Source organism: Oryctolagus cuniculus, chromosome 9, assembly GCF_964237555.1.
Source record: "Oryctolagus cuniculus chromosome 9, mOryCun1.1, whole genome shotgun sequence".
In the NCBI taxonomy this organism is placed as follows: Eukaryota; Metazoa; Chordata; class Mammalia; order Lagomorpha; family Leporidae; genus Oryctolagus; species Oryctolagus cuniculus.
In genome coordinates, this window is record NC_091440.1 from 110,153,907 (window position 1) to 110,179,270 (window position 25,364).

At 42.5% G+C, this 25,364-nt stretch overlaps 1 protein-coding gene and 1 pseudogene across 3 annotated transcripts in view; one reads left to right on the plus strand and one right to left on the minus strand.

Moving 5' to 3' along the window:
• Positions 1–25,364, minus strand: part of DUSP16 (dual specificity phosphatase 16) — a 96,893-nt gene that overhangs the window by 37,635 nt on the left and 33,894 nt on the right. For all 3 annotated transcript variants that reach the window (XM_051850779.2, XM_051850781.2, XM_051850780.2), the window contains 2 exons: positions 14,155–14,746; positions 13,151–13,289 (listed from right to left, as the gene is read on the minus strand). In XM_051850779.2, coding sequence (XP_051706739.1) covers positions 13,151–13,289; positions 14,155–14,382 — 367 coding nt within the window. In that variant the 5' untranslated portion in view covers positions 14,383–14,746. The remainder of the gene's footprint in view (positions 1–13,150; positions 13,290–14,154; positions 14,747–25,364) is intronic.
• On the plus strand, positions 348–3,352 carry LOC100351246 (POU domain, class 5, transcription factor 1-like; annotated as a pseudogene).

A 25,364-nucleotide genomic window follows, 5' to 3' on the forward strand; every position in this document is an offset into this window, starting at 1 on the left:
GTTTACCCAATTAATCACCAGATTCTCTCAAGCTTTGTATGTTTCCATCCCATTGACAAGTCCAGGGCACAACCATGGAAGTCTCCATCAAATCCAGAGGTGGACTGGCTAGAAGGGCTGAACGATATGCCTGGACCTGGCATTCTTCCAGGTCACACAGATGACATGACTGGGGCAAGGAAAGACTGATGAATCTACTGTCATCCATGATGCTTTTGTTTGGCTTGTGCCAGATATCAGGATGAGGAATAGGAGAATTGTTTTAGTCATCTCTGTAGTCTGTTTTTTCAAAGGACACAACCTCAGGCATTATGTCCTGGCCACTGGTAGATGGGAACCAATGTAAGATGGCTTACCACAGTGGCAGGAAGCAACTGGAGAAAGATGATTCAATAAGGATAATCTCAGGTAAATGTGACTCAGAAGCAGAGCTAGCAAGTATAAGGCAACCAGTGAGCAAAACAGCACCGTTTCCCCCTTCCCAGCTTTACTGAGATATGACTGACAAATACAACTATATAAATATATAGGTTACAATGTGATGAGTTGATCTATGCATACACTGTGAAATTATTACACTTCACATAGCTCTCAGCATACTTTAAACACATTATTATTAACTGTGATAATTATGCAATATTATTATGCAATAATTTATAATAAAACATTACTTTTCTAGACTCATAACTGGTACTCTTTTTAAGATTTATTTATTTGCTTGAAATGCAGAGTTACAGAGAGGCAGAGGCAGAGGCAAAGGCAGAGAGAGAGAGAGAGAGAGAGATAGGTCTTCCATCCATTGGTTCACTCCCCAGATGGTCTCAACAGCCAGAGCTGCACTGATCTGAAGCCAGGAGCTTCTTCCAGGTCTGCCTCATGGGTGCAGGGGCCCAAGCACTTGGGCCATCTTCTACTGCTTTCCCAGGCCATAGCAAAGAGCTGGATAGGAAGAGGAGCAGCTAGGATTTGAACCAGCGCCCATATGGGATGCTAGCAATGCAGGCGGCATCTTTACCAGCTATACCACAGCGCCGGCCCCCTGGTACCTTTTTTAACCAACATATATCCCCATTGCCTCCACCCTCTAGCCTCTGGTCATGATTCTGTTCTATGTTTCTACAACATTTTTAGATTCCACAGGTGATACCATGCAGTATTTATCCCTGTGACTGGCTTCTTTCACTTAGCATAGTGTCTTCCACATTCATCCATTTGGTCAGGTCTGCCTTTTTTTTTTTTTTTTTTTTTTTTGACAGGCAAAGTGGACAGTGAGAGTGAGAGAGAGAGACAGAGACAAAGGTCTTCCTTTGCTGTTGGTTCACCCCCCAATGGCCGCCATGGCTGGCACGCTGTGGCCAGTGCACCGTGCCGATCCGAAGCAGGAGCCAGGTGCTTCTCCTGGTCTCCCATGTGGGTGCAGGGCCCAAGCACTTGGGCTATCCTCCCCTGCACTCCCGGGCCACAGCAGAGAGCTGGACTCAAAGAGGGGCAACCGAGACAGAATCCGGCACCATGACTGGGACTAGAACCCGGTGTGCTGGCACTGCAGGCGGAGGATTAGCCTAGTGAGCCATGGCACCAGCCTGCCTTCTTTTTTAAGGTTAAACAATATTCCATTGTATATATATATGTATACCACACCTATTTTTTAGTTCATTTTCAGTGACACTTAACTTCAACTTCAGTCTCTATTATCAAATGCTGTCAGATTGGAATGGGTGGCCCAGCACAATAGCATAGTGGGTAAAGTGCCTCCTGGAGTGCCCGCATCCCATATGGGTGCCAGTTCAGGTCCCAGCTGCTCCACTTCCAATCCAGCTGCATGCTAATGCACCTGGGAAAGCAGGAGAAGATGGCCCAAATCCTTGGGCTCCTGATGTTGTAGCCATCTGGGGAATGAACCAGCAGATGGAAAATCTGTCTCTCCCTCTCTCTCTCTGTAACTCTGCCTTTAAAAAAAGAAAAAAGTGGTAGAGGAAAAAAAGATTTAAATGGAATTATTGAATATTTCTCCTCTGGACAAAAGAGAAGAAATGCCAAACTAGACAACAGAACTGACCAATATCAAGGACAGCAATATCTGTAACCAGGAAGATCAGAACAGTAATGAGTCCATTAAACCAAAACTATGTTTATTATACACAATTAATTGTTAATGACATCTAAATCTCTATTAAACTGAAAATGTGTAAAGCCAAATATATTTTTGATCACTCAATGATCTATGCACCCTAGAAAAGCGAACTCAAAAAAATAAATAAATATGTACTTGGCCTAACCACAGATTAATTTATGAAGGGTGCTTTGAAAAGTTCATGGAAAAATATGTACGATGGAAAACTATGAATAGATTTCAACATTTTTGCCTCAAAATAAACTTGTCTTTTTTTTAAGATTTATTTATTTTATCTGAAAGAGTTACACAGAGAGAGAGGCAGAGAGAGAGAAAGAGAGAGAGAGAGAGAGAGAGACTTCCATCCAATGGTTCACTCCCCAATTGGCCAGAACGGCCGGAGCTTGCTAATCCGAAGCCAGGAGCCAGGAGCCAGGAGCCAGGAGCCTCCTCCAGGTCTCTCAGACACATGCAGGGGCCCATGGGCGTGGGCCATCTTCTACTGCTTTCCCAGGCAGTAGATCACCCTAGGCTACAGTGGGGCTCATCCTGGGGGTTCTCTTTGGAAAGGTGTTCAGCCAAATGACCATCTGCCGATCTGAGGCCCTGCAGCTCAGTTTCAAGAACACATGTTAGCTGCAGCCCCTGCTGCAGAAGCTGGTGGAAGAGGCCGACGACAACGAGAACGTCAGGAGATTTGCAAAGCAGAGACCCTCGTGCAGGCCCGGAAGAGAAAGCGAAGGAGTACTGAGAACTTAGTGAGAGGCAACTTGGAGTTTGTGCTCCTGCAGTGCCCAAAACCCAAGCTGCAGGGATCAGCCACATCTCCCAGCAGCTGGGCTCAAGAAGGATGTGGTCCAAGAATGGTTCTGTAGCTGGCGCCAGAAGGGCAAACGTCCAATCAGTGAGTGTTCCCAAGGAGAGGATGTTGAGGCTGCCAGCTCTCCCTTCTCACGGGGGTTACGTCTTTTCCTCTGGCACCGGGGTCCCATTTCGGTACCCCAGGCTATGGCAGCCCTCATGTTCACTACACTGTACTCTCCAGTCCCCTCCCCTCTGTGCCTGTCCCTGCTCTGGGCCACCCATGCATTCAAACTGAGCTGCCTGCCCGTCCCAGGAACCCAGGTTGGGGCAGAGGTCAGGGGAGACGCTAGGGAAAGAGAACCTGGATTCAGGGCTTTGGGGATTCAGTTCATTTCACTAAGGAAGGCACTGGAAACCAAAGGGTGGGGTAAGGAGTTCTGGGGGAACTGGTTGGAGGGAAGGTGAAATTCAATTATACTCTTGATTCTAATCCCCTCATCACTTTGTTTTTAAATAAAGAAGCCCGAGACACAATGGAAAAAAATTAGCATATTCTACATTATTTAGAGTTATTGTATAGCATAGAACAGAGTAAACTTTTGTTTGATGATCCCCTCTGGCTAAAATAATGTAATGCTACAAAATTTTTGATGTACAGTATATTTTTATAGGTTGTTTCATTACATAAAGTGTGAAGTAAGAATTTGACTGTGAAACCCACAAAAGGGCTCAGAAAGAGCTAGCATTAAAAAAAAAGCCTTTGAGGGGCTGGTGCTGTGGCATAGCAGGTAAAGCTGCCGCCTGTAATGCCAGCATCCCATATAGGTGCCGGTTCAAGTCCCAGCTGCTCCACTTCCGATCCAGCTCTCTGCTATGGCCTGGAAAGCAGTAGAAGATGGCCCAAGTCCTTGGCCCCTGTACTCATGTGGGAGACCTGGAAGAAGCTCCTGGCTTCTGGCTTCAGATCGGCGCAGCCAATGGTAGAGTGAACCAGAGGATGGAAAACCTCTCTCTCTCTCTGCCTCTCCTTCTCTGTGTAACTCTAACTTTTTTTTTTTTTTTTAGAATTTTTATTTATTTATTTATTTAATGAATATAAGTTTCCAAAGTACGAATAATGGATTACAATGGCTTCCCCCCCATATCGTCCCTCCCACCCACAACCCTCCCCTTTCCCACTCCCTCTCCCCTTCCATTCACATCAAGATTCATTTTCGATTATCTTAATATACAGAAGATCAGCTTAGTATACATTAAGTAAGGATTTCAACAGTTTGCTCCCACACAGAAACATAAAGTGAAAAATAATAGATGATTTTTTTTTAATGATGATGAAATCAGATCAGACCTACTGTCATGTTTAATCCCAGTGAGAGTCAAGTTGGGAGTTGATAGTTTCTTTTCTTTTTTTTTTTTTTTTCAGAGGATCAGTTTAGTATGCATTAAGATTTCAACAGTTTGCACCCCCATAGAAACACAAAGTGAAATATATTGTTTGAGTACTCGTTATAGCATTAAATTTCAATGCACAGCACATTAAGGACAGAGATCCTACATGAGGAGTAAGTGCACAGTGACTCCTGTTGTTGACTTCACCAATTGACACTCCTGTCTATGGCATCAGTAATCTCCCTATGCTCCAGTCATGAGTTTCCAAGGCTATGGAAGCCCTCTGAGTTCTCCGATTCTTATCTTGTTTAGACAAGGTCATAGTCAAAGTGGAGGTTCTCTCCTCCCTTCAGAGAAAGGTACCTCCTTCTTTGAAGACCTGTTCTTTCCACTGACAGAATGGGAAAAAATATTTGCAAACTATGCAACAGATAAAGGGTTAATAACCAGAATCTACAAGGAGATCAAGAAACTCCACAAAAACAAAACCAACAACCCAATTAGGAGATGGGCCAAGGACCTCAATAGACATTTTTCAAAAGAGGAAAACCAAATGGCCAACAGGCACATGAAAAAATGTTCAAGGTCATTAGCAATCAGGGAAATGCAAATCAAAACCACATTGAGGTTCCACCTCACCCCGGTCAGAATGGCTCACATGCAGAAATCCACCAACAACAGATGCTGGCGAGGATGTGGGGAAAAAGGGACACTAACCCACTGTTGGTGGGAATGCAAGCTGGTCAAGCCGCTATGGAAGTCAGTCTGGAGATCCCTCAGAAACCTGAAGATAACCCTACCGTTCGACCCAGCCATCCCACTCCTTGGAATTTACCCAAAGGAATTTAAATTGGCAAACAAAAAAGCGGTCTGCACCCTAATGTTTATTGCAGCTCAATTCACAATAGCTAAGACCTGGAACCAACCTAAATGCCCATCAACGGTAGACTGGATAAAGAAATTATGGGATATGTACTCTTTAGAATACAATACCGCAGTAAGAAACAACGAAATCCAGTCATTTGCAACAAAATGGAGGAATCTGGAACACATCATGCTGAGTGAAATAAGCCAGTCCCAAAGGGACAAATACCATATGTTCTCCCTGATTGGTGACAACTGACTGAACACCAAAAAGGAAACCTGTTGAAGTGGAATGGACACTATGGGAAACGGTGACTTGATCAGCATAGCCCTGACTGTTAATGAACAACTTAATACATTATCCCTCTTAGTAGTTTTTTTGTCTGTTCTACTTAATATGACTGGTTTAATTCTGTAATTAATACACAGTTATTCTTAAGTGTTGAAATTTAACTGAAATGTGATCCCTGTTAAACACAAGAGTAGGAATAAGAGAGGGAAGAGATGTATAATTTGGGACATGCTCAAGCTGACTTGCCCCAAATGGTAGAGTTAGAAACATACCAGGGTACTCCAATTTAATCCCATCAAGGTGGCATGCACCAATGCCATCTCACTAGTCCAAGTGATCAATTTCAGTTCACAATTGATCATAATGAAAGGACTAAGAGTCAAAGGGAGCACATAAGCAAGTCTAGTACCTGCTAACACTAACCGATAGAATAAATAAAGGGGAGAGTGATCCAACATGGGAAGTGAGATACTCAGCAGACTCATAGAATGGCAGATGTCCTAAATAGCACTCTGGCCTCAGAATAAGCCCTAAAGGCATTCGGTTCTGGCTGAAAAGCCCATGAGAGTATTTCAGGCATGGAAAGCCAAGACACTCTGGCAAAAGATCTCTGTGAGTGAGATCTCAGTGTAACTCTAACTTTCAAATAAATTTTTTTTTTTTTTTTGGGGGGACAGGCAGAGTTAGACGGTGAGAGAGAAAGACAGAGTTATAGATAGTGAGAGAGAGAGAGACAGAGAGAAAACTCTTCCTTCCATTGGTTCACTCCCCTAATGGCTACCATGGCCAGTGCTGCACCTATCTGAAGCCAGGAGCTGGATGCTTCCTCCTGGTCTCCCATGCGGGTGCAGGGCCCAAGCACTTGGGCCATCCTTCACTGCCTTCCCAGGCCACAGCAGAGAGCTGGACTGGAAAAGAAGCAACCAGGACTAGAACCCAGTGCCCATATGGGATGCCAGCGCCGCAGGTGGAGGATTAACCAAGTGAGCCACGTCGCTGGCCTACGTTTATTCTTTTAAACAACCAGTTTTCTGAAGGTTTATTAGATCAAATGAGTTCATCAGTAAATCAATGTTGCGAAATGATTATTTTGTTTTCTAACTCATAATGATAATGGCTTCTTTTTTAAAAAGACTATTGACACAGAGATTTCATATGCATTACTTAATATGACCCTTACAGTAAGATAAAAGATCTTTTTAAGAGCCAGGGAAGGAGCCGGTGCTGTGGCGCAGTAGGTTAGTCCTCTGCCTGCGGCGCCAGCATCCCATATGGGTGCCAGTTCTAGTCCCGGCTGCTCCTCTTCCCATCCAGCTCTCTGCTATGGCCTGGGAAAGCAGTAGAAGATGGCCCAAGTCCTTGGGCCCCTGCTCCTGGCTTTGGATTGGTGCAGCTTTGGCACTGCGGCCATTTGGGGAGTGAACCAGCAGACGGAAGACCTTTCTCTCTGTCTCTCCCTCTCACTGTCTGTAACTCTACCTCTCAAATAAATATATAAAAAAAAAATCTTAAAAAAAAAAAAAAAAAAAGAGCAAGGGAAAAGAAAACGCAACACATAGTATCTCAGGTTAAACAACTTCTCCAAAGTCACCAGGCCCTGAGCAACAAAGATAAAAAGCATAGGCTACGATTTTGACTCCATCCATTTTTCTTCTGTGCTTCACTGAGACTGCATCAGGCAAATACTGGACCACCTAGGGACAGCAGAAGACCCTCAAACCTTCTCAATATACAGATCCTGTCCAAAAACAGCATTTCCAACTACTCGCACCTAGCTTTTCTTAGCTTCCTGCTCTGATTATTGTCTTCTGTCAATATTTAAAGTTCAGCAGCAGCATTAAAGGAATTACCAAAAACCAAAAATGGCTTTAGTTTGGATTCTCCCAAATCCTCTCTCCCTTCCTCTTAAGTCATGAAATTTACTGCTCTAAGGGAAGTATTCATTGTACAGGGCAGGGCAGCCACCTCTGTGTTGCTCTCCCTTCCGTAATTCCACACCTAGATTACACTGTTCCATTAAACTGCCCCTCTCTATACTTGTGAGTGTTTATTATGTCCATTCTTTACTATTTTTCTATACTTTAACATTTAACATATTAAAAATTACACAACTTTTCTGGCCAGCGCCAAAGCTCACTAGGCTAATCCTCTGCCTTGTGGCGCCGGCACACTGGGTTCTAGTCCCGGTCGGGGTGCCGGATTCTGTCCCGGTTGCCCCTCTTCCAGGCCAGCTTTCTGCTGTGGCCCGGGAGTGCAGTGGAGGATGGCCCAAGCACTTGGGCCCTGCACCCGCATGGGAGACCAGGATAAGCACCTGGTTCCTGCCTTCGGATCAGTGCAGTGTGCAGGCCGCAGCAAGCCAGCCGTGGTGGCCATTGGAGGATGAACCAACGGCAAAGGAAGACCTTTGTCTCTGTCTCTCTCACTGTCCACTCTGTCAAAAAAAAAAAAAATTATACAACTTTTCTGAAATATTCAATAGAATTAACTTCTATTCAAATTATTAGAAATCCAGATCTTTTGTTAGCCAAATAGCAATTACATAATTTTTCTATTATAAAAGCCATTTCCAGATTATAAAGTCATCTTTATGAAACAAGTGTTTATGTAACACCCATTCTGTCATTCCATTGAAACAAATTCTTAACTTTAAAGAGGGTTGTGGGGAAAACATAAAGAACTTTCAACTGTGCTTGTTCAATGGCTGATTTAAAAAATCAAAAAAAAAAGGGGGAAATTGTCATTACTTACCCATCAATGATGCAGAATTTTCTCAAGGGGTCCAAATTCAATGTATTTTGCTAAAGTGAGGCTGCTGTTGATAATTAATCCCTTTAATCCACCATGAATGAAATAATGCTATGGTTTGGTTTGACTAATGGTTAAATAGAACCATTCAAATTTTTAAAATTTTATTTTTATTTATTTAAAAAGCACAAAGAGAGAAGGACTGAGATCTTCCATTTGCTGGTTCACTCCCCAGATGCCCACAAGAGAGCACTGGACCATGCTGGAGCCAGGAGCTGGCAGTTCAGTCAAGTTTACCACATGGATGGCAGGGACTCAAGTACCTGAGCCACCACCTGCTGCCCCCAGGGTGTGCATTAGCAGGAATCTAGAATCAAGAAGGAGGCTAGACTCAAACCCAGGCCTCCACTGTGGGATGCAGGCATCCCAAGCAGCATCTTAACTGCTATGCCAAACACCTACTCCTCCATTTTTTTTTTTAAAGATTTACTTTATTTATTTGGAAGGTAGAGTTACGGAAAGGGAGAGAGAGAGAGATCTTCCATGTTGGCTCAATCCCAAAATAGCCGCAACAGCCAGAGTGGGGCCAGGCTGAAGTCAGGAGCCTGGAGCTTCTTCAGGTCTCCCACGTGAGTACAGGGGCCCAAGGACTTGGGCCATTATCTGGTGCTTTCCATGACACATTAGCAGGGAGCTGAATCAGAAGTGGAACAGGGGCTGGCACTGTGGTGTAGTGGGCTAACCCTCTGCCTGCTGCACTGGCATCCCATATGGGTGCTGGTTCGAGTCCTAGCTTCCCCTCTTCTGATCCAGCTCTCTGGTATAGCCTGAGAAAGTACTGGAAGATGACCCAAGTCCTTGGGCCCCTGTACCCGCATGGGAGACCGGGAAGAAGCTCCTGGTTCCTGGCTTTGGATCTGCTCAGCTCCAGCCGTTATGGTTATCTGGGGAGTGAACCAGTGGATAGAAGACCTTTCTCTCTGTCTCTCCCTCTCTAACTCTCAAATAAATAAATAAAATAAAATAAAAATAAATAAAAGGCGGCGGAGGAGGAAATGAAGCAGCCAGGACCTGAGGCAGTGCCCATTTGAGATGCTGGCTTCACAAGCAGCTTCAGCCACAATACCGCCCCCACCCCACATTTTTTAAAATACAAAAATTACTCTGTTTAACATGGATCCAAGGACTTGTATCTTCCCACGAGTGGAACTAGACATTTCAGTATTCAGAAATCACATAAAATTAACATTAACTGCAGCAGTATTTTTCTTTATATTACTATGTTTAAATCTACTTAAATAGATGAAACATTTTCATATTAGATACTTCTTTCACAGCAGTTATGTTTGCTCTGTCTGAATAAATACCCTTAACAATTCATTTATTTCAAAACAGCCTCGTTCGTTCTTTCAGGTTTCATTGCTGTTTAACAATTACTTATGGGGCCAGAACTGTGGCATAGCAGGTTAAAGCCCCCGCCTGCAGTGCCAGCATCCCATATGGGTGTCAGCTGCTCCATTTCCAATCCAGCTCCCTGCTGGGAAAACAGCAGAGAATGGCTCATGTGCATGGGCCCCTGCACTCACTTGGGAGACCCAGAAGAAGCTCCTGGCTTCGGATCGGCTCAGCTCTAGCTGTTGTGGCCATTTGGGGAGTGAACCAGCAGATGGAAGACCTCTCTCTCTCTCTCTTTCTCTCTCTCTGTAACTCTACCTTTTGAATAAATTTCTAAAAAGTAACTTCTAAAAAAATCACTTCTCAATTAATAAATCATACAAGATATAAATGACAACACCTACATCAAAGCTAATTTATATATAAATGTTTATCGAAAACAAGTGCAAGGGGAACACAAACAAGACTTGCTCCACATTAAAGAACTAAGCATGCTGAATTCCAGGAGAGGGGCCCCCCAGCTCCTTTTTGTATGTCCACGTAACTACATCACCAGGTAAGTTTTTGAATTTCCCCTTGTTGAAAGAGCTCAAGAATATGTTATCAATTTCTTGAGAAGTCGTCCTTCTGTGGGAAAGGTAGCTCTGAGAGTACGAGAAGAATTCAGGCCACAGTTCTTTACATTTCCATGTATATAAGAAACCATCTCATATATCTGAGGATTTCTACCTGTATCAAAGGTGGCTATGGCCTGCGCTGTGGCTCACTAGGCTAATCCTCTGCCTGCAGCACTGGCACCCCGGGGTTCTAGTCCCAGTCGGGGCGCCGGATTCTGTCCTGGTTGCTCTTCTTCCAGTCCAGCTCTCTGCTGTGGCCCGGGAAGGCAGTGGAGGATGGCCCAAGTACTTGGGCCCTGCACCCGCATGGGAGACCAGGAGGAAGCATCTGGCTCCTGGCTTCAGATCGGTACAACGTGCCAGCCGTAGCAGCCATTTGGGGGGTGAACCAATGGAAGGAAGACCTTTCTCTCTGTCACTCTCTGACTGTCTAACTCTGCCTGTCAAAAGAAAAAAAAAAAAAAAGGTGGCTGGAATTTCTAATTACTCCAGGAAATCACACTGTCAGTCTCATTTCCACATGAGGCTAACAAAAAAAATCTCTGACTGCTAAAAGCCCTTGGGGGAATTTGGTAATGCAACTCATCTCTCCCGACTTGGTAATTTACAATGACCCCTCTAGAAATCACTCTACTTTTCTATTATCAGTTATTTCTCCTCAAGCAAAATATTTAAGAAACTTTTGACATATTCTCTTACTTCCCTAGCACATCCTCTGAGCAACCAGACCCTTGCAAACAGAATTCCAAGAATCAATGGCTATACCTTCCCTAACATTTTTCCCCACTTAACTGCAACTTTCTATCTTCTCTGAGGAGTATATTGACTAAGCAAGACAGTTCCCAATTGGTCAGACTTTCAGAGGGTCGACAAAGCTCTTAACCATCCAGAACCCTCTTCTCGGTGTCAGAAGGGACCTGGCTGCTCAGGAACTCTGACAAGGCAATTCAGAGCCTGAAACCATCTCCTAAGCTAAAAGAAATACAGGACTCTGCAAGTGTCAGTAGCAATACAGCACAACAAACACATCCAGTGTAGCTCTTGGTGCTGACTCAATGGACTTCCCTTTAGGCTGGAACCATTTTCTGTATGAAGTAGAGATGGTAAGGTGTTCTGACTCAGTATGTCATACCACACGCCCCACGCTTGATCTAGCTGATCATACAAAGTCCTTTTTCTTCCTTATTGCCCAATGAGTGCCCCTCCCAAAGCTACAAATGACTGATAAGAACCTTCCCAGGGAACAAAGGAATGCTCTTTAGCAAAGGAGTAAAGGCTATACAAGTGGCGAAAAGCACCTACACTACAAACTCTGAATGAGCTCATTCCTCTGCAGGGCTGTTACCACTCTGTCATAAAGCACACCTTGGTATATAAACTCTTGAAGAAAACCCCTTTATTCCACTAACAGGGTTCCAAGGTAAAGTCCCTCACAGAGGCTGTAAGAATCACAAAATGAGCTCCTAACGTCAGAAAAATTGTTTCATGGAACTCTGATCATTGTTGTTATATTTTAATACACTTATACTGCCAGTAAAAGAATGTAGCTATCATCAGATGCATAATATAATTTTGAAATTAGAGAATTTTGAACACTACATTCCAGAACAAGCCGATTTCATTTAAGCACACTAACAAGGCAATCAGACAGAATCACAGTATAAATGAAACGTGTGGCTTAAAGATCATCTGAAAAAGACTACAAGCTATCCTTGTCCTCAGAGAACTGAAGTAAAATCTGTGAGAAAGAGCTAGAGATATGGAAATCTTATTTAAACTTACAAGACATTTAAAATCAACAAATGATTAATCCTATTATTGTAAAACTGCAGTGTTTTCATGCGAGGTCTTCGATAAGTTCATAGAAGATGTTTATTATGAGAAAACTATAGGCAGACTTCAAAAAATTCTTGTATCATAATAAATCTATCTTAATTCCAGTTCCCACAAATTTCTGAAGTACTCTCATACTTCTAACTGCCTATAACAAAAGCTCATTGTACGCTCCTTAAAACACTAAAGGTATGACAATGATAACATCTATCAATTTTATTTTTCTTAGATCAAATATTTAAAGACACTCCTGCCTATCACTGTGACAATCCGCCTGGCAGCGGCTTTTTGTCAAGGTTACTGCGCTTTGCGAATCTGTCTTCCTGGCTCTGTGAGCCGGTGCAAGTCAAAGAACTTTAGTAAGGTCTGCAAAACAGGGGACACAAAAGGTGGACAATCTGCAATGGAATTCAATGAGAAAAAACTCCCATGAAGCCCTTTCCAAGGAAGATACAAAATATCTGATCTTTCCCATGCACTCTGTAAGATCATCTGGTTGCTTAGCAGTTATGAACTGGAACTTTTTTACTCAATTGTAAAAATAAACAAAAATATGCCATTAAATAAGTTTTTAGTCCCAGTTACTAGAAGAAACACCTTGCACTTGTTCTCTCTTGATGTGACTATTCATAATGCCCAGAAAGCTGACCTTATCTTGGAGTCTACCTTTACCATCAATGTTTAATCAGAGTGTGACACTGCAATGCTGTCCTGGTTCTTGCCACAGGCAAAGGTGCTAATAGCAGGAGCCAAGATATAGATCACTTGGTGTTCTTGTATCACAAATGAATGGAAATACCCTTAGACAGAAGCAACTGGCTTTGAGCTACGTATGGGGCTCAACGATCTATGCAGCAGTTCTGGCTAATAAACCCCAAGTAAGAGGGCTTTAAGCTAAGTAAAAAATACCCACCAATATAGAAGAATGATAATATTCAAATTAAATACAATAGTTATGTCAAGAAAAACCGTAAGTAAATTACTTCACACGTCAAATTTGTGATGACCTACTGTACTTTGAGCTCATTGTGAAATACTGCTTACTCATACAGGTCAATGAGCTTCCCAGCCTTTCAACTGTATCACAAGCCTTACCTGCAAGCAGGTGAACCGAGTTGAAGCTCTTCTCCAGTTTACCCAGAAGTACAGTGAGAAAACAGTCTGAAGACAGAGTGGTAACATCTTGGGAGCTTTGATCATACACAACCACCTTCTGACTACAATCAATGTCAACCTGAAATGTAAATGTGAGGTTAGGAAGTAAAGTGAGAAAAATAATTTCATAAACCACTGGTCGAGTAGGCTCTTACATTTATTGGGGCTGAAAGAAATAATTACTTCTTGTTTCAATTTATAATTTAAGTAAAATGAGATGTGGTCAGTTTTCTGGATAAACTTACCAGTCATTCAAATGGGTTAAAGGCTTGTAAAAACCAACTTTTAAAAAGCAAAGTCGAGGCTATTTCTGTGTAGATGTTTTAAATTCTTGATACTACAAATATGTAAAATTCACAGACCAAATCAAATGCAAAATAAATGTAACAACCCTTGACCTAAGGAAACATTTTAAAAGCAGGTCTCTACATAGCATTAGAGAGATTATTTAGGAAAATTGAAGCATAAGCTCATTTTTATTCCTGAAGAAAAGAAATAGCCTTTTCTGTCACAAAGAGGACATTTCAGCATCACAAGAGTTAACTTGTCTGGAACAGTATTTCCTTAAGTCTCTATCGGTATCACACATATTTTATGTGGTATATTTTATTACCACATAAGAAAGTAACTCTAATACATAGTTCCTACTTTCTTTCCAAAGCACTTGAAAAGGATGACACTCCTTTCAGTAAATGTACAAAGATATAAAACAATATTTATTTAAGTTATAAAACAATTTCAGCAAGCCATTAAAAGGAAAACAACACATTTCAAATTAAAGCAAGTTAAACCTCTCTTTGGCTTAGAAATATTCTTGAATGTGACAATGATTAATAAATTAGCATCTAAAAAGCAAGCAGAACTTCCTCAAAATCTTTCTCTGCTTAAAAATTCCCCACTCATTGTGTCCATTTAAAAAAAAAGGCAAAACAGAAAGCATTCACCTTATGTTTTGCAGAGTGCTGGATGAGCTCTGTAATTAACACTTTGTCCTGTTGCAATCTTCGCTTCATAAGCTTGGAGCAGTTGATATTAATGGCTTCCAAAATGTGGGATGTATTGTACTCCACAAATGGCCGGCTATCAATTAGCAGCACTTTTTCCGTTCCACTTTCCAGGAGAGCCACCAACTTCTCAGTAAGTATTTGAGTTACAATCATCTCATGGGCCATGACAACAATAAGTCCGCTTTTCCACCTCCTTCTTTAATTTGCCACGATGATGTAATGGTGGTGTGCTCAAAGGCTGAGCCACTCCATTGTACTACAAATGTGTGAGGTCAGACTGGTGGTGATTGGCAAAAGGAGAGTTAAACCCATTTTCAGCAAGAGCCCTCCAAGTGAATGTCTCTTTCTCTTTCCTGTTGATGTGCTCTTGCAAAGGACTCCTTCCACAAAGCAGCCCCTCACACTTGATTCATAAAGAGATGACTGCAATAACCACTCCACAACAAAAGATGCTTTGGGGCTGCCAGTGCATTACCTCATTCTTTACCTTTGCTCCCTTGCTCCAACAGCTTTACCCTGGACTGGAAGCCTACACAAAGAGGGAAAGACAGAAAACAAAACATGGGGTCATAAAAAAGGCAGAAAGAGCTTCCGATTAGACAGAGTATATGATTCATAATATTTACTCCACTAATCTCATTCCATACTTGATGCATTGCTTCACTTGAACAACAAACAGAAAGGACAAAAGAGTATGGCTTCAAAAAATGTGGTAGTGATCATTCTATTTTACCTCAAAATGTAAAAACTAAAACAAGATATATTTATGAATTATAATTACATACGGCCCAGAGCTAAATGACTTGTTAAGAGTTATGAAAAGCTGCTCATAAAATTATTATAAATATTACAAATGGTTTTCCTTCATTTTCTTTTCTTTTTTTCTTGAAAATAACCCCAAAAAACAAGTCTAGGACCAGGTTAGCAATCCCATGTTACTGTGACAAGTGGTAAGCATGTGTATACGCAAGTACCAGGGCGCAAACAGCAGTTCTTGGAGAAAAGGCAGGGGAGCAGGAAGTTCTGTCAACTTCAGCACCCTTTAAGAGAAGGAACAAAAATGGCTGATATGCTTGTCACAGTAACTGCTGAGCTATCCACTGGCAACCTGTGATACTCTCAACTCTACCTAAGGTAGATTGGCTGTCTCCTTCCATGACCATCTCCCCATCCTGAGTTCCCTGACCCTCCAAGGCTAATCCTTCACATTTTTGGGGCTTCATTCCTAAAAGAATCACTGATAAGCAGCCCTACCCTTGAAACTCAGACTCTAAGTCAGACCCCCAACATACAGAGGTCTTAAAGCTGGACACAGGGGCCAGCGCTGTGTTTTAGCAGGCTAAGACTCTGCCTGCAGCAGTGACATTCCAAATGGGTGCCAGTTCATGTCCCAGCTGCTCTACTTCCAATGCAGCTCTCTGCTTGTGCCCTGGGAAAGAAGTGGAAGATAGCCCAAGCGCTTGGGCCCCTGCACCCACATGGGAGACATGGAGGAAGTGCCTGGCTCCTGGCTTCAGATCGGCTCAACTCAGGCTGTGGTGGTTACTGAGAAGTGAACCAGTGGATGGAAGACCTCTGTCTTTCCCTCCATCTGTAACTCTACCTCTCAGATAAATAAATAAAATCTAAAAGTTGGACCCAATGTTTCCTTGATCTTGCCAAAATTCTATAATCAACCATTTCCTAATTAGTACCAGTTGGAGTTTCTGTATCCATAGCTTGCAACTCACTGACTTCCAATATTCTCAGATTCTCACCTCCTCTGGTCCATATCTGTTACCATGAAATCCTCTCTACTGTTGGCATTCAAACTACCTGCTATCAAAGGCTTTGAAGTGACAGGTTTTATTTCCAACAGTGCTTTGCACAAAAGATGCCGACTTTAGCACAGTTAAAATTGCTAAAACAATTAAAGATTCTAAATAAACATCTGATTAACTGATTTCAAATCAGAATAGTAGACCTTTCAAATACCTTTGAGTCCTATTTCCTAACTTAAAAATTAGAAACCGAAGCATGAAGAAGATAGAGTGTTATATGAGAGTGGCCATGAGGGGACTTGAGAAAGTTCACAGAGGAGCAGGCATTTAACCTAGTTAAGATACTTACGTCCCACATGTGAGTGCCTGAGTTTATCCCTGGCTCCAGCTTCTGGCTCCAGCTCTTTGCTAATGTGCCCCCTGCAAAGCAGCAGGGATGGCTCAAGTAGCTCAATCTCTGTCACTTATGTGGGAGACCCAGTCTGAGCTGTCAGCTCTCTGGCCTGGCTCTGGTAACTGAGGGTAATACAGAGTGAACCAGCAGATAGGAACTCTGTCTGCTTGTCTCTCTTAAACAAAAAAAAGTAACAAAATTAAAAAGAAAGGTAGAAAATGTAAAAGTCTGTGGAAAAATGAAATTAAAAGATAAGTTTATTTTGGTGTGAAAAAACCTGAAATCCATGCACATGAGGGGTCTTCAAAAGGCCATGGAAAAAAATATTAAAAAAAAAAACTATGCATGAATTTAAAAAATATTTCACCAAAATAAACTTATCTTCTAATTACATTTTTCCACAAAATTTTGAAGTTCCTCATATAATCTCCTTAAACTACCTACAAAAATACTAAAGAATTTCTCTTCACCTACAAAAATATAAAAATTGCTTTTACCTCCTCACAAAGTTTGTTCTGAGGACAAAATTATCTAAGTTACCTAAAAGTCCTAAGTAAAAGCAACTGTGACTCAGAAAGGAGGAAAAATACTCTAACCAGGCCAATGGTGAACTAGGCTGGTCTGAATCTGAAATCCACAGGACTTCACCCAGCAGATAAAAACAGAAGTGATTCCTCCTCCTATGTCCAGCTGCCACCTTTCTCACACAGCCTGACACACATGGAATTAAACGGCACCTAAGAAATCATTTCATCTACTCCACATTTTATAATTCTGCTTCTTTAGTACATTATATGTTCATTTATTATATCTTCCACAAAACAAATTTCATTATATTATATTGATGTTTTCATTATACTGAATACATTTATTATAGCTTTATGGCAATAAGATACAAAAGACATCTCTATTTTCAACTGAAGAAACTAGAGTACACAATCTGTCCCAGTCAATCAACTAATAAAGTTTTGAAAAACTTGCACCAAGGCCATAGCATTAAACCAAGTCCTGAATGCTTAGTGACACAGTTCATGGCAATGTAAGGTCCTGTACTCAGTCTGACTCCCAAACCAGGGCTTCTACTACTGGGTTACCCTGTTTTCCGAAAGTATCCGTCCCCATAATGGAACTGGACTGGGAAAGAATGACATGACTTGTCCATGAGGGTGCCCAGGTGGCACAGAAACTTGAAACGTGAGAACAAGAGCAAGTCAATTCCAACAATGGCACTGAGTCTCTGAGTCTGATTGGCTCCTTTCGGTGATAAAATCTGGATGGGACAAAGCAGTGATCTGGGTTAGCAGATCAAGGGACAAAAGGAAGGAGAAGACAGCAAAAGGAAGGAGAAGACGTGCCAAAGTTGAATCAGAAAATTCTCATCTTTGCTTTCCTTCTGCCAAATCTCATAAGCTCAAAGACAGGCTGTGGCCAACAGTTTTCCAGAGTGGATAGTGGTCATTCTTACCCAGAGAACCAGAGCCAGCAGTGCAAGGTACAAAAAGACTCTTCCTGTGATCACAAAAAGATCTGGTCCAAGCGGCTGTACTAAGAGGACGTAACAAAAGTGAAGAGGTGACACGAGGATTCGGTTGCAACCTTTCACTGTTCCACTGAGGCCAGCTGGAGTCCTCCTGTCACACCGTAATGCCCACGGTCTGATTTTCTATAGTCCTAGACTGATTATGTGAGAGGCAGAGCCTTCCCCAGTAATAACAGCCTTACCCTCCTTTATTTACAAGTAAAGAATTTTGGGTAAATCTCGATCCTCAACTAAAACTCTAAAACATTTCTCTACATTCACTGTGTGCTGTGAAGAATGTCAGCACCCTGAGATGAGGGACATATCTATGAGAATTTTCAAAATCTTTTTTAACAGGTAGGATTTAAAAGATAACAAGTTGGGGCCAGTGCTGTGGCGTAGTGCGTGGAGGCCACCACCTACAGTACTGGCATCCCATCTGGGCGCTGGTTCAAGTCCTGGCTGCTCCTCTTCTGATTCAGCTCTCTGCTGTGGCCTGGGAAAGCAGCAGAGGATGGCTGCTTTGGGCCCCTGCACCCTCGTGGGAGACCTGGAAGAAGCTCCTGGCCCCTGGCTTTGGATTGGCCCAGCTCCACACACTGCTGCCATTTGCGAAATGAACCAATGGATGGAAGACCTCTCTCTCTCTGCCTCCTTTTCTCTCTGTGTAACTATGACTTTCAAATATATAAATAAATCTTAAAAAAAAAAATACCAAGCTAACTTTACCCAAAGTTTCTAGAAGAAGTCAAAAGAAACAAATTCTTAGATTAAACCAGAGTCAAATGAATATAACAAAATTCAGTGCAGTGTTATTTAGCTATTTACTTGGCTACTTTTTTAAAGTTTTAATTAATTTTTTTCATTTTTTAGTAAATAACATATTTACATGGTTCAAAAAATAAAATCTAAATATGTATACATACTTTTTTTTTTACATGCAGAGTTAGACAGTGAGAGAGAGAGAGAGAGAGAGAGAGAGAGAGAGAAAATGGTCTTCCTTCCGTTGGTTCACCCCCGAAATGGCCACTACGGCTGGCGCGCTGCACCAATCCGAAGCCAGGAGCCAGGTGCTTCTTCCTGGTCTCCCATGCGGATGCAGGGCCCAAGTGCTTGGGCCATCCTCCACTGCCTTCCCAGGCCACAGCAGAGAGCTGGACTGGAAGAGGAGCAACCGGGACAGAATCCGGTGCCCCAACCAGGACTAGAACCCAGAATGCCGGCGCCACAGGCGGAGGATTAGCCTAGTGAGCCATGGCGCCAGCCCAATGTATACATACTATGAATATGTGCAGTTCACTGTATGTCATTTATTCCTCAATAAAGGTGTTAAAAAATTGCCATGATACTGGAACTTTAATAAGTATTTAAACAGAAAAAGTGAATATATTGAAATCCTGCTCCCATCTGTGTCCTCTACCTCTTAGGTCCCAATCCTGCCCCGTCACTGGTAACCACCACTGCATTTCTTCTGACTGCTTCTAAAGATTTTCTTTTAAATGGACGCAGAATAAAACACAAGCCTACATTCTTTTCCTTCTCTCCTTTGTTCAAATGGTTACATGGCGGACTTATACTGTTTTGCATCTTGGTCTTTCTTTCACTTATAATACTGAAAGTTAAGTTTTTTAACATTTCATTAGAGAGTGACTCAATCTTTCTCTCATGGCACCTAAATAAAATATATAGAAATACTTAACCTTACAAGACTACTCCCAAGTTCCCTAAAAGATAAAGCAAATGATTTTATGGCATCCTAGTATGACAGTTTCTGCTCTAATGACTCTCACTTTAAAGAAAGTTAAAATGTGACAGTATACATCCACGAAATTAAGGAAATTATCTTTCACAAAAGATCCCCAATGTGGTATTTATCACACTGAAGACCAGAGACCTTCTCCAGAGCCACTAAGCAAATAATTGCAAAGTATCTCATGCTCACAGATTTATAAGATTTTCTTTATTTAGAAAGACAGGCCGAGGCAGCCTGTTAGAATAACAAATGACTATACAGAGCAGAGGACAAAACGGACCAATCTCTTAGAGGTCCCATTTCTAGTGTATTTTATTTATTTATTTATTTATTTATTTATTTAGACAGGCAGAGTGGACAGTCAGAGAGAGACAGAGAAAGGTCTTCCTTTTGCCGTTGGTTCACCCCCCAATGGCTGCCGCGGCAGGCACGCTGCGGCTGGCGCGCCGCGCCGATCTGATGGCAGGAGCCAGGTGCTTCTCCTGGTCTCCCATCGGGTGCAGGGCCCAAGGACTTGGGCCATCCTCCACTGCACTCCCTGGCCACAGCAGAGCGCTGGCCTGGAAGAGGGGCAGCCGGGACAGAATCCAGTGCCCCGACAGAGACTAGAACCCGGTGTGCCGGCGCTGCAAGGCGGAGGATTAGCCTAGTGAGCCGCGGCGCCAGCCAAGTATTTTTTTTTAATCTTTATTCATTTCCATTTTATTTTAAAGGCAAAGACAGAAACAGTAAGAGCTTCCATCTGCTGGTTCACACCTCAAATACCCACAATAGACAAGGCTGGGCCACACTGAAGCGAGGAGCCAGGAATTCAATTCTAGTCTCCAACACGGGTGATAAGAACCCAACCACTTGGGCCATCACCAGCTGCTTCCCAGATGCACATTAGCAGGAAGCTGGAATCGGAAGTGGACTTGAACCCGGGCACTCTCATATGGGATACAGGTGTCCCAAGTGGTGTCTAAACTGCTTCACAAAACACCTTCTCCCATTTCTAGTATATTTTACAATTCAGCGAATGATTTATGTTGGATATTTTTATAACATTTAACATTAACATAAGTTGTATAAAAACTTTCCCATTTAGTATATAATTTTTGAAGCTTTCCTGTATTTTAATATGTAATTTATGCTTTAGACTTTATTGTTACCTATGGAAATATATCTATGACTTCACAGCAGAAATCCCTGAAGTTTTATTAAAATTCACTTTATACCCAATTTGCAAAAATATCATTTACCAATGAAATATACTTACTGAATTACTTTCTATGTTTGAAAATTGCAAGTTTAAGAATATTTTAATAATAAAGTTAACAAGTGGGGTTCTGGCCCTGTTCTGCCTTGAACATTGCAGACATTGGGGGGTGATCCAGAGGAGAGTCCTGTCTGTTTCTCTACTTCTCAAATAAATTAATAAAATTTAAAAGGACAACATAAAATTCAACTATATAAAACGAAGATTTAGGGGCCAACATTGTGGCGTAGCAGTTTAAGCCTCCACTGCCATCTCCTATGGTTCAAGACCTGGCTGCTCCACTTCCAATCCAGCTATCTGCTAATGGCCTGAGAAAGCAGCAGAAGATGGTCCAAGTCCTTGGACCCCTGCACCCTTATGGGAGACCCAGAGGAAGCTTCAGGCTCCTGGCTTTGGATCAACCCAGCTCTGATCATTGCTGCCATTTGGGGAGTGAACCAATGGATGGAAGACCTCTGTCACTCTGCCTCCTTCTCTCTCCATGTAATTCTGACTTTCAAATAAATAAAAAACAAAAACAAAATCCAGTATTTGCTATTAGAGTAATTTACTAAGGAAAAAAAAGACTGGCTTTCTTTGGTCCTTGTAGCCTTCAAAATTAGTGCCCTGGGCCGGTGTTTCCTATGCAGTGTTCATTAAGCCACCACTTTGTGCACTGGCATCCTGGCACCCTACATCAGCACGCTGGTTCAACTCCGGCTGCTCTGCTACCAATCCAGCTTTCTGCTATATGCGCCTGGGAAGCCAGCAGAAGATGGCCCACATACTTAGACCTTTCCACCCACATGGGAGATCAGGATGGAGTTCCTGGCTCCTGGCTTTGGCCTGGCCCAGCTCTGGATGCTACAGTCACTTGAGGAGTGAACTAGTGGATGGAAGATCTCTGTCTCCTCTCTCTGCCACTATACGTTTCAAATAATAAATAAATCTTTTAAAAGACAAAATTAGTACCCAATTTTAAGGTTTTTTTTTTCTTTTTTAATTTGAAAAGCAGTGCAACAGAGAAAGACAGAGATCTCTGGTTCATTCTCCAAATAACCTAAACAACCAGGAGCAAGAAAATTCATCTAAGTCTTCCATGTTGGTTACAGCTTAGGCCACCTTCCCCTGACTTCCCAGGCATACTAGCAGGAAGTTGGATCCAAAACAGAAAAAGGCACTCCCATGTGGGATGACAGAATCAAAAGCAGCAGCTTAACCCAGCACCACAACACACAAGATTATTTATAAATGATTTCATTAAGTCTCTTCCTCTTCTCAGATGAGGCACTTTTTTCTTTAAGATTTTTTCATTTATTTCAAAGGCAGAGAAACAGAGTGAGTGAGAGAGTTGTTTTATTTGCCAGTTCACTCCCACAACAGCCAGGACTAGGACAGCAGCTGAAACCAGGAGCCTGCAACTCAATCCAGTTCTTCTCCAGGAGTGGCAGTGACCCAAGAACTTGAGTCACCAATCTGCTGCCTGCAGGGTATGCACAAGTAGGAAGCCGGATCAGACGCGGAGGAACTGGGATTCAAAACAGCCACTCCAAAACGAGATGCGGGCATCCCAAATGGCATCTTTTTTGTTTTTAAGGTTTCTTTACTTATTTGAAAGTCGGAGTGGGAGTGGGAGTGGGAGGGAGAGAGAGATCTTCCATCTGCTGGTTCACTCCCCAGATGGCCGCAATGGCCAGGGTTGGGCCAGGCTAAACCCAAGAGCCAGGAGCTTCTTCCAGGTCTCCCTTGAGGGCAGAAGGGGCCCAAGCAGTTGGGTCACCTTCCACTGCTTTTCCCAGGACATTATCAGGGAACTGGATTGGAAGTGGAACAGCAGAGTCTGGAACCAGTGCCCATGTGGCATACTGGCATTGCAGGCTGCAGCTTTACCTGCTACGCCATGACAGGCCCCTCAACCTCTACACCGAACACTATACCGGATGAGGCATTTTTCTTGTCAACTTCCCCAAACACCATCCTGGCTTCCAGATCAGCTATACTGACACTGGCTATGTCATACTCAGGCAAACTTTTCCCTCCTATCCATGAGTTATTTTCTGCTACTGGGCACTACTGCCCTAAAATACCCACTTGCAAGGCCAACCACAAGGCCTTGTGCAGCAGGTATGTCAAGGAATAAGGCTCTATCAACACACCTGTTAGTCTGAAACACAAGATCCAGGAGGAGGCAGGGCTCCTGCACAGAAAGGCATGCTTCCATTTTAAACATTTCCTTTTACAAAGAGAAATTCAGGAGAAGAAAAAGGGTTCTATGGCTATCGGGTGCTTAAAAGGTCTGTTCAATAAGACAGATTTAGCTTTATTTGGTTGGGCCTGAGCTCAAGTTCAAATTCTCAGAGTTCATGGAAAGGATATAATCAGGTGAGAAGGTCACTTTAAACCATAAGCCAGACTTAATTCTTTTTTCTCCAATAAAACTGAAGAAACAAGCAACATACCCAAACAGCCTTTCAGCAGAGCCCTAAACACAAACATTCAATAACCAAAAAAACTGAACAAATCAAAAGGGAAAAAAGTAGGCTATGCTGTCTGCAAACAAGCAAGAACACCATAAACTCTGACCATCTTATTTTTATAGTGATTAAAGCAATTTTACTTCATACACCGTGTACTAATAGAAATATGAAAGAAACTAACAGAAACTGAAGTCTGGTATTTGGTAAGTATACTCGATTAAAAAAACAAAACAAAACAAAACAAAACACCCTAAGCAACATCAATATTGAAATGAATTCAAGGACCGTATTTTCTTATGAAAAATTGAAGACATATATTCTGACAAGTTATAGCAATAATGAATTAGACTGCTGGAAGCCAGACTGTCTAAAATAGCACTACATGGGGAGACAGCACCGTAACACCTAGCCACCTGTCACTGACACACAGCACTGATGAAAGCAGCCACGCAGTCAAATGTTCAGGCTGCTTACACAGAAGTCACAGACCTGCAAGGCTGAAACAGCAGCTGTTTGAAGACTACGCATAATGCCTGGGCTCTTGGTGAGGATCCTTCACAAGTTTCTGCCTGGGAGGAGCACTGCACTCTTCGGTGTCGGCTCAACTAGCACCCACACCTTTCTTCTTGGTACCACTTCCTGTTTGTGCTCATCTCTTTTTCTCACCAGCTTCCCTCTCCCCAATCCACCTGAGCTTTCCTTCTCCTAACCTCCCTCCATTCCCTTTGATCTGCCACCCATGTACCTACCCTAGACAAACTCCTCGTTTACTCCACTGCTCCCTCGCTAACCCTCTTCATTTAATGCTTCCTCCTGACAGCTTGCCTGAAAACTAAGGACCCTACCCCTGAGAAGAGGGGCCTGGGTTCAGAGACTGTCTAGAAGGAACGGGAATGAAGGATCCCTGGATGGAACTGCTGGGCAACAGGAAACATGGCCAAAGGATGATTCAATCTGCAAGCTGAAGGGAAAATGTTTTAGGAGGATATTTATAATAAAGGGAAGCCAGAGATAGAAGAGAGATTTAGAAAGAGCCAAACAGAGGTCAATGGGGACTAAGCTGTGCATCCTAGTTTTCCTGAGCATCTGCCAGACCCACTGTTAACTCATTCAGTTAACTAACACGTAGCAGCTTTGGGCACCCAGTATGTTCCAGGCATTGCTGTGAAAATACAGCAGTAAATGGAAATTATTCACTGTAATTCATATTTGTGAATGTATTGCCTAGATACAAGTTAACCAGACAATACTTCTTGCTATCTAATTTAGAGCTGAGGCACACATAATGAACAACAGCAGCAAAAACAAAGCATTTTATATGACAGATTAGTGACAAGTTCTACGAGAGCAGGGAGCAGTGAGCAAAGGGGCATATGGGGATGGGGTGGGTGATAACTTTTAAACAGTTACGGAACAGCAGATTAAGCTGCCTCCTGCAATGTCATCCCACATGAACACTGGTTCAAGTCCTGGCTGCTCCATTTCTGATCCAGCTACCTGCTAATGTGCCTGGGAAAGCAGTGGAAGATGGTCCATGTCACCCATGTACTTGGGCCTCTGTTCACCCACGTGGGAGACCCAGATGGAATTCCAGGCTCCTGGTTTTGACCTGGCCCAGCATTGGCCACTGTGGCCATTTGGGGAGTAAATCATCAGATAGAAGATTTCTCTTTATCTCTCCCTCTCTGTGGCTCTTTCAAATAAATACATCTTTTTAAAAAATGTTTTCAAGGTGCTCTCCTTGTCAGAAGGTAGATCAAATACTTAACACAAAGACTTTATACATTACATTGTTTTATTTAAGTGGTTGGTAATACCAATGAAAGTTTACAACCTTCATCCATATGCACTACCTTTTGTCTATGCCACCACCAAAAAAGGAAAGAAAGAAACCTCCACTACATGTAAGATATGGTGTACTAAGTAACTAAAGGTACTAAGACCAGGGTAAATATTTGGACAATTTGGACCCCAGTCTAATGAGACAGGAGCTATAATAAAACTTTT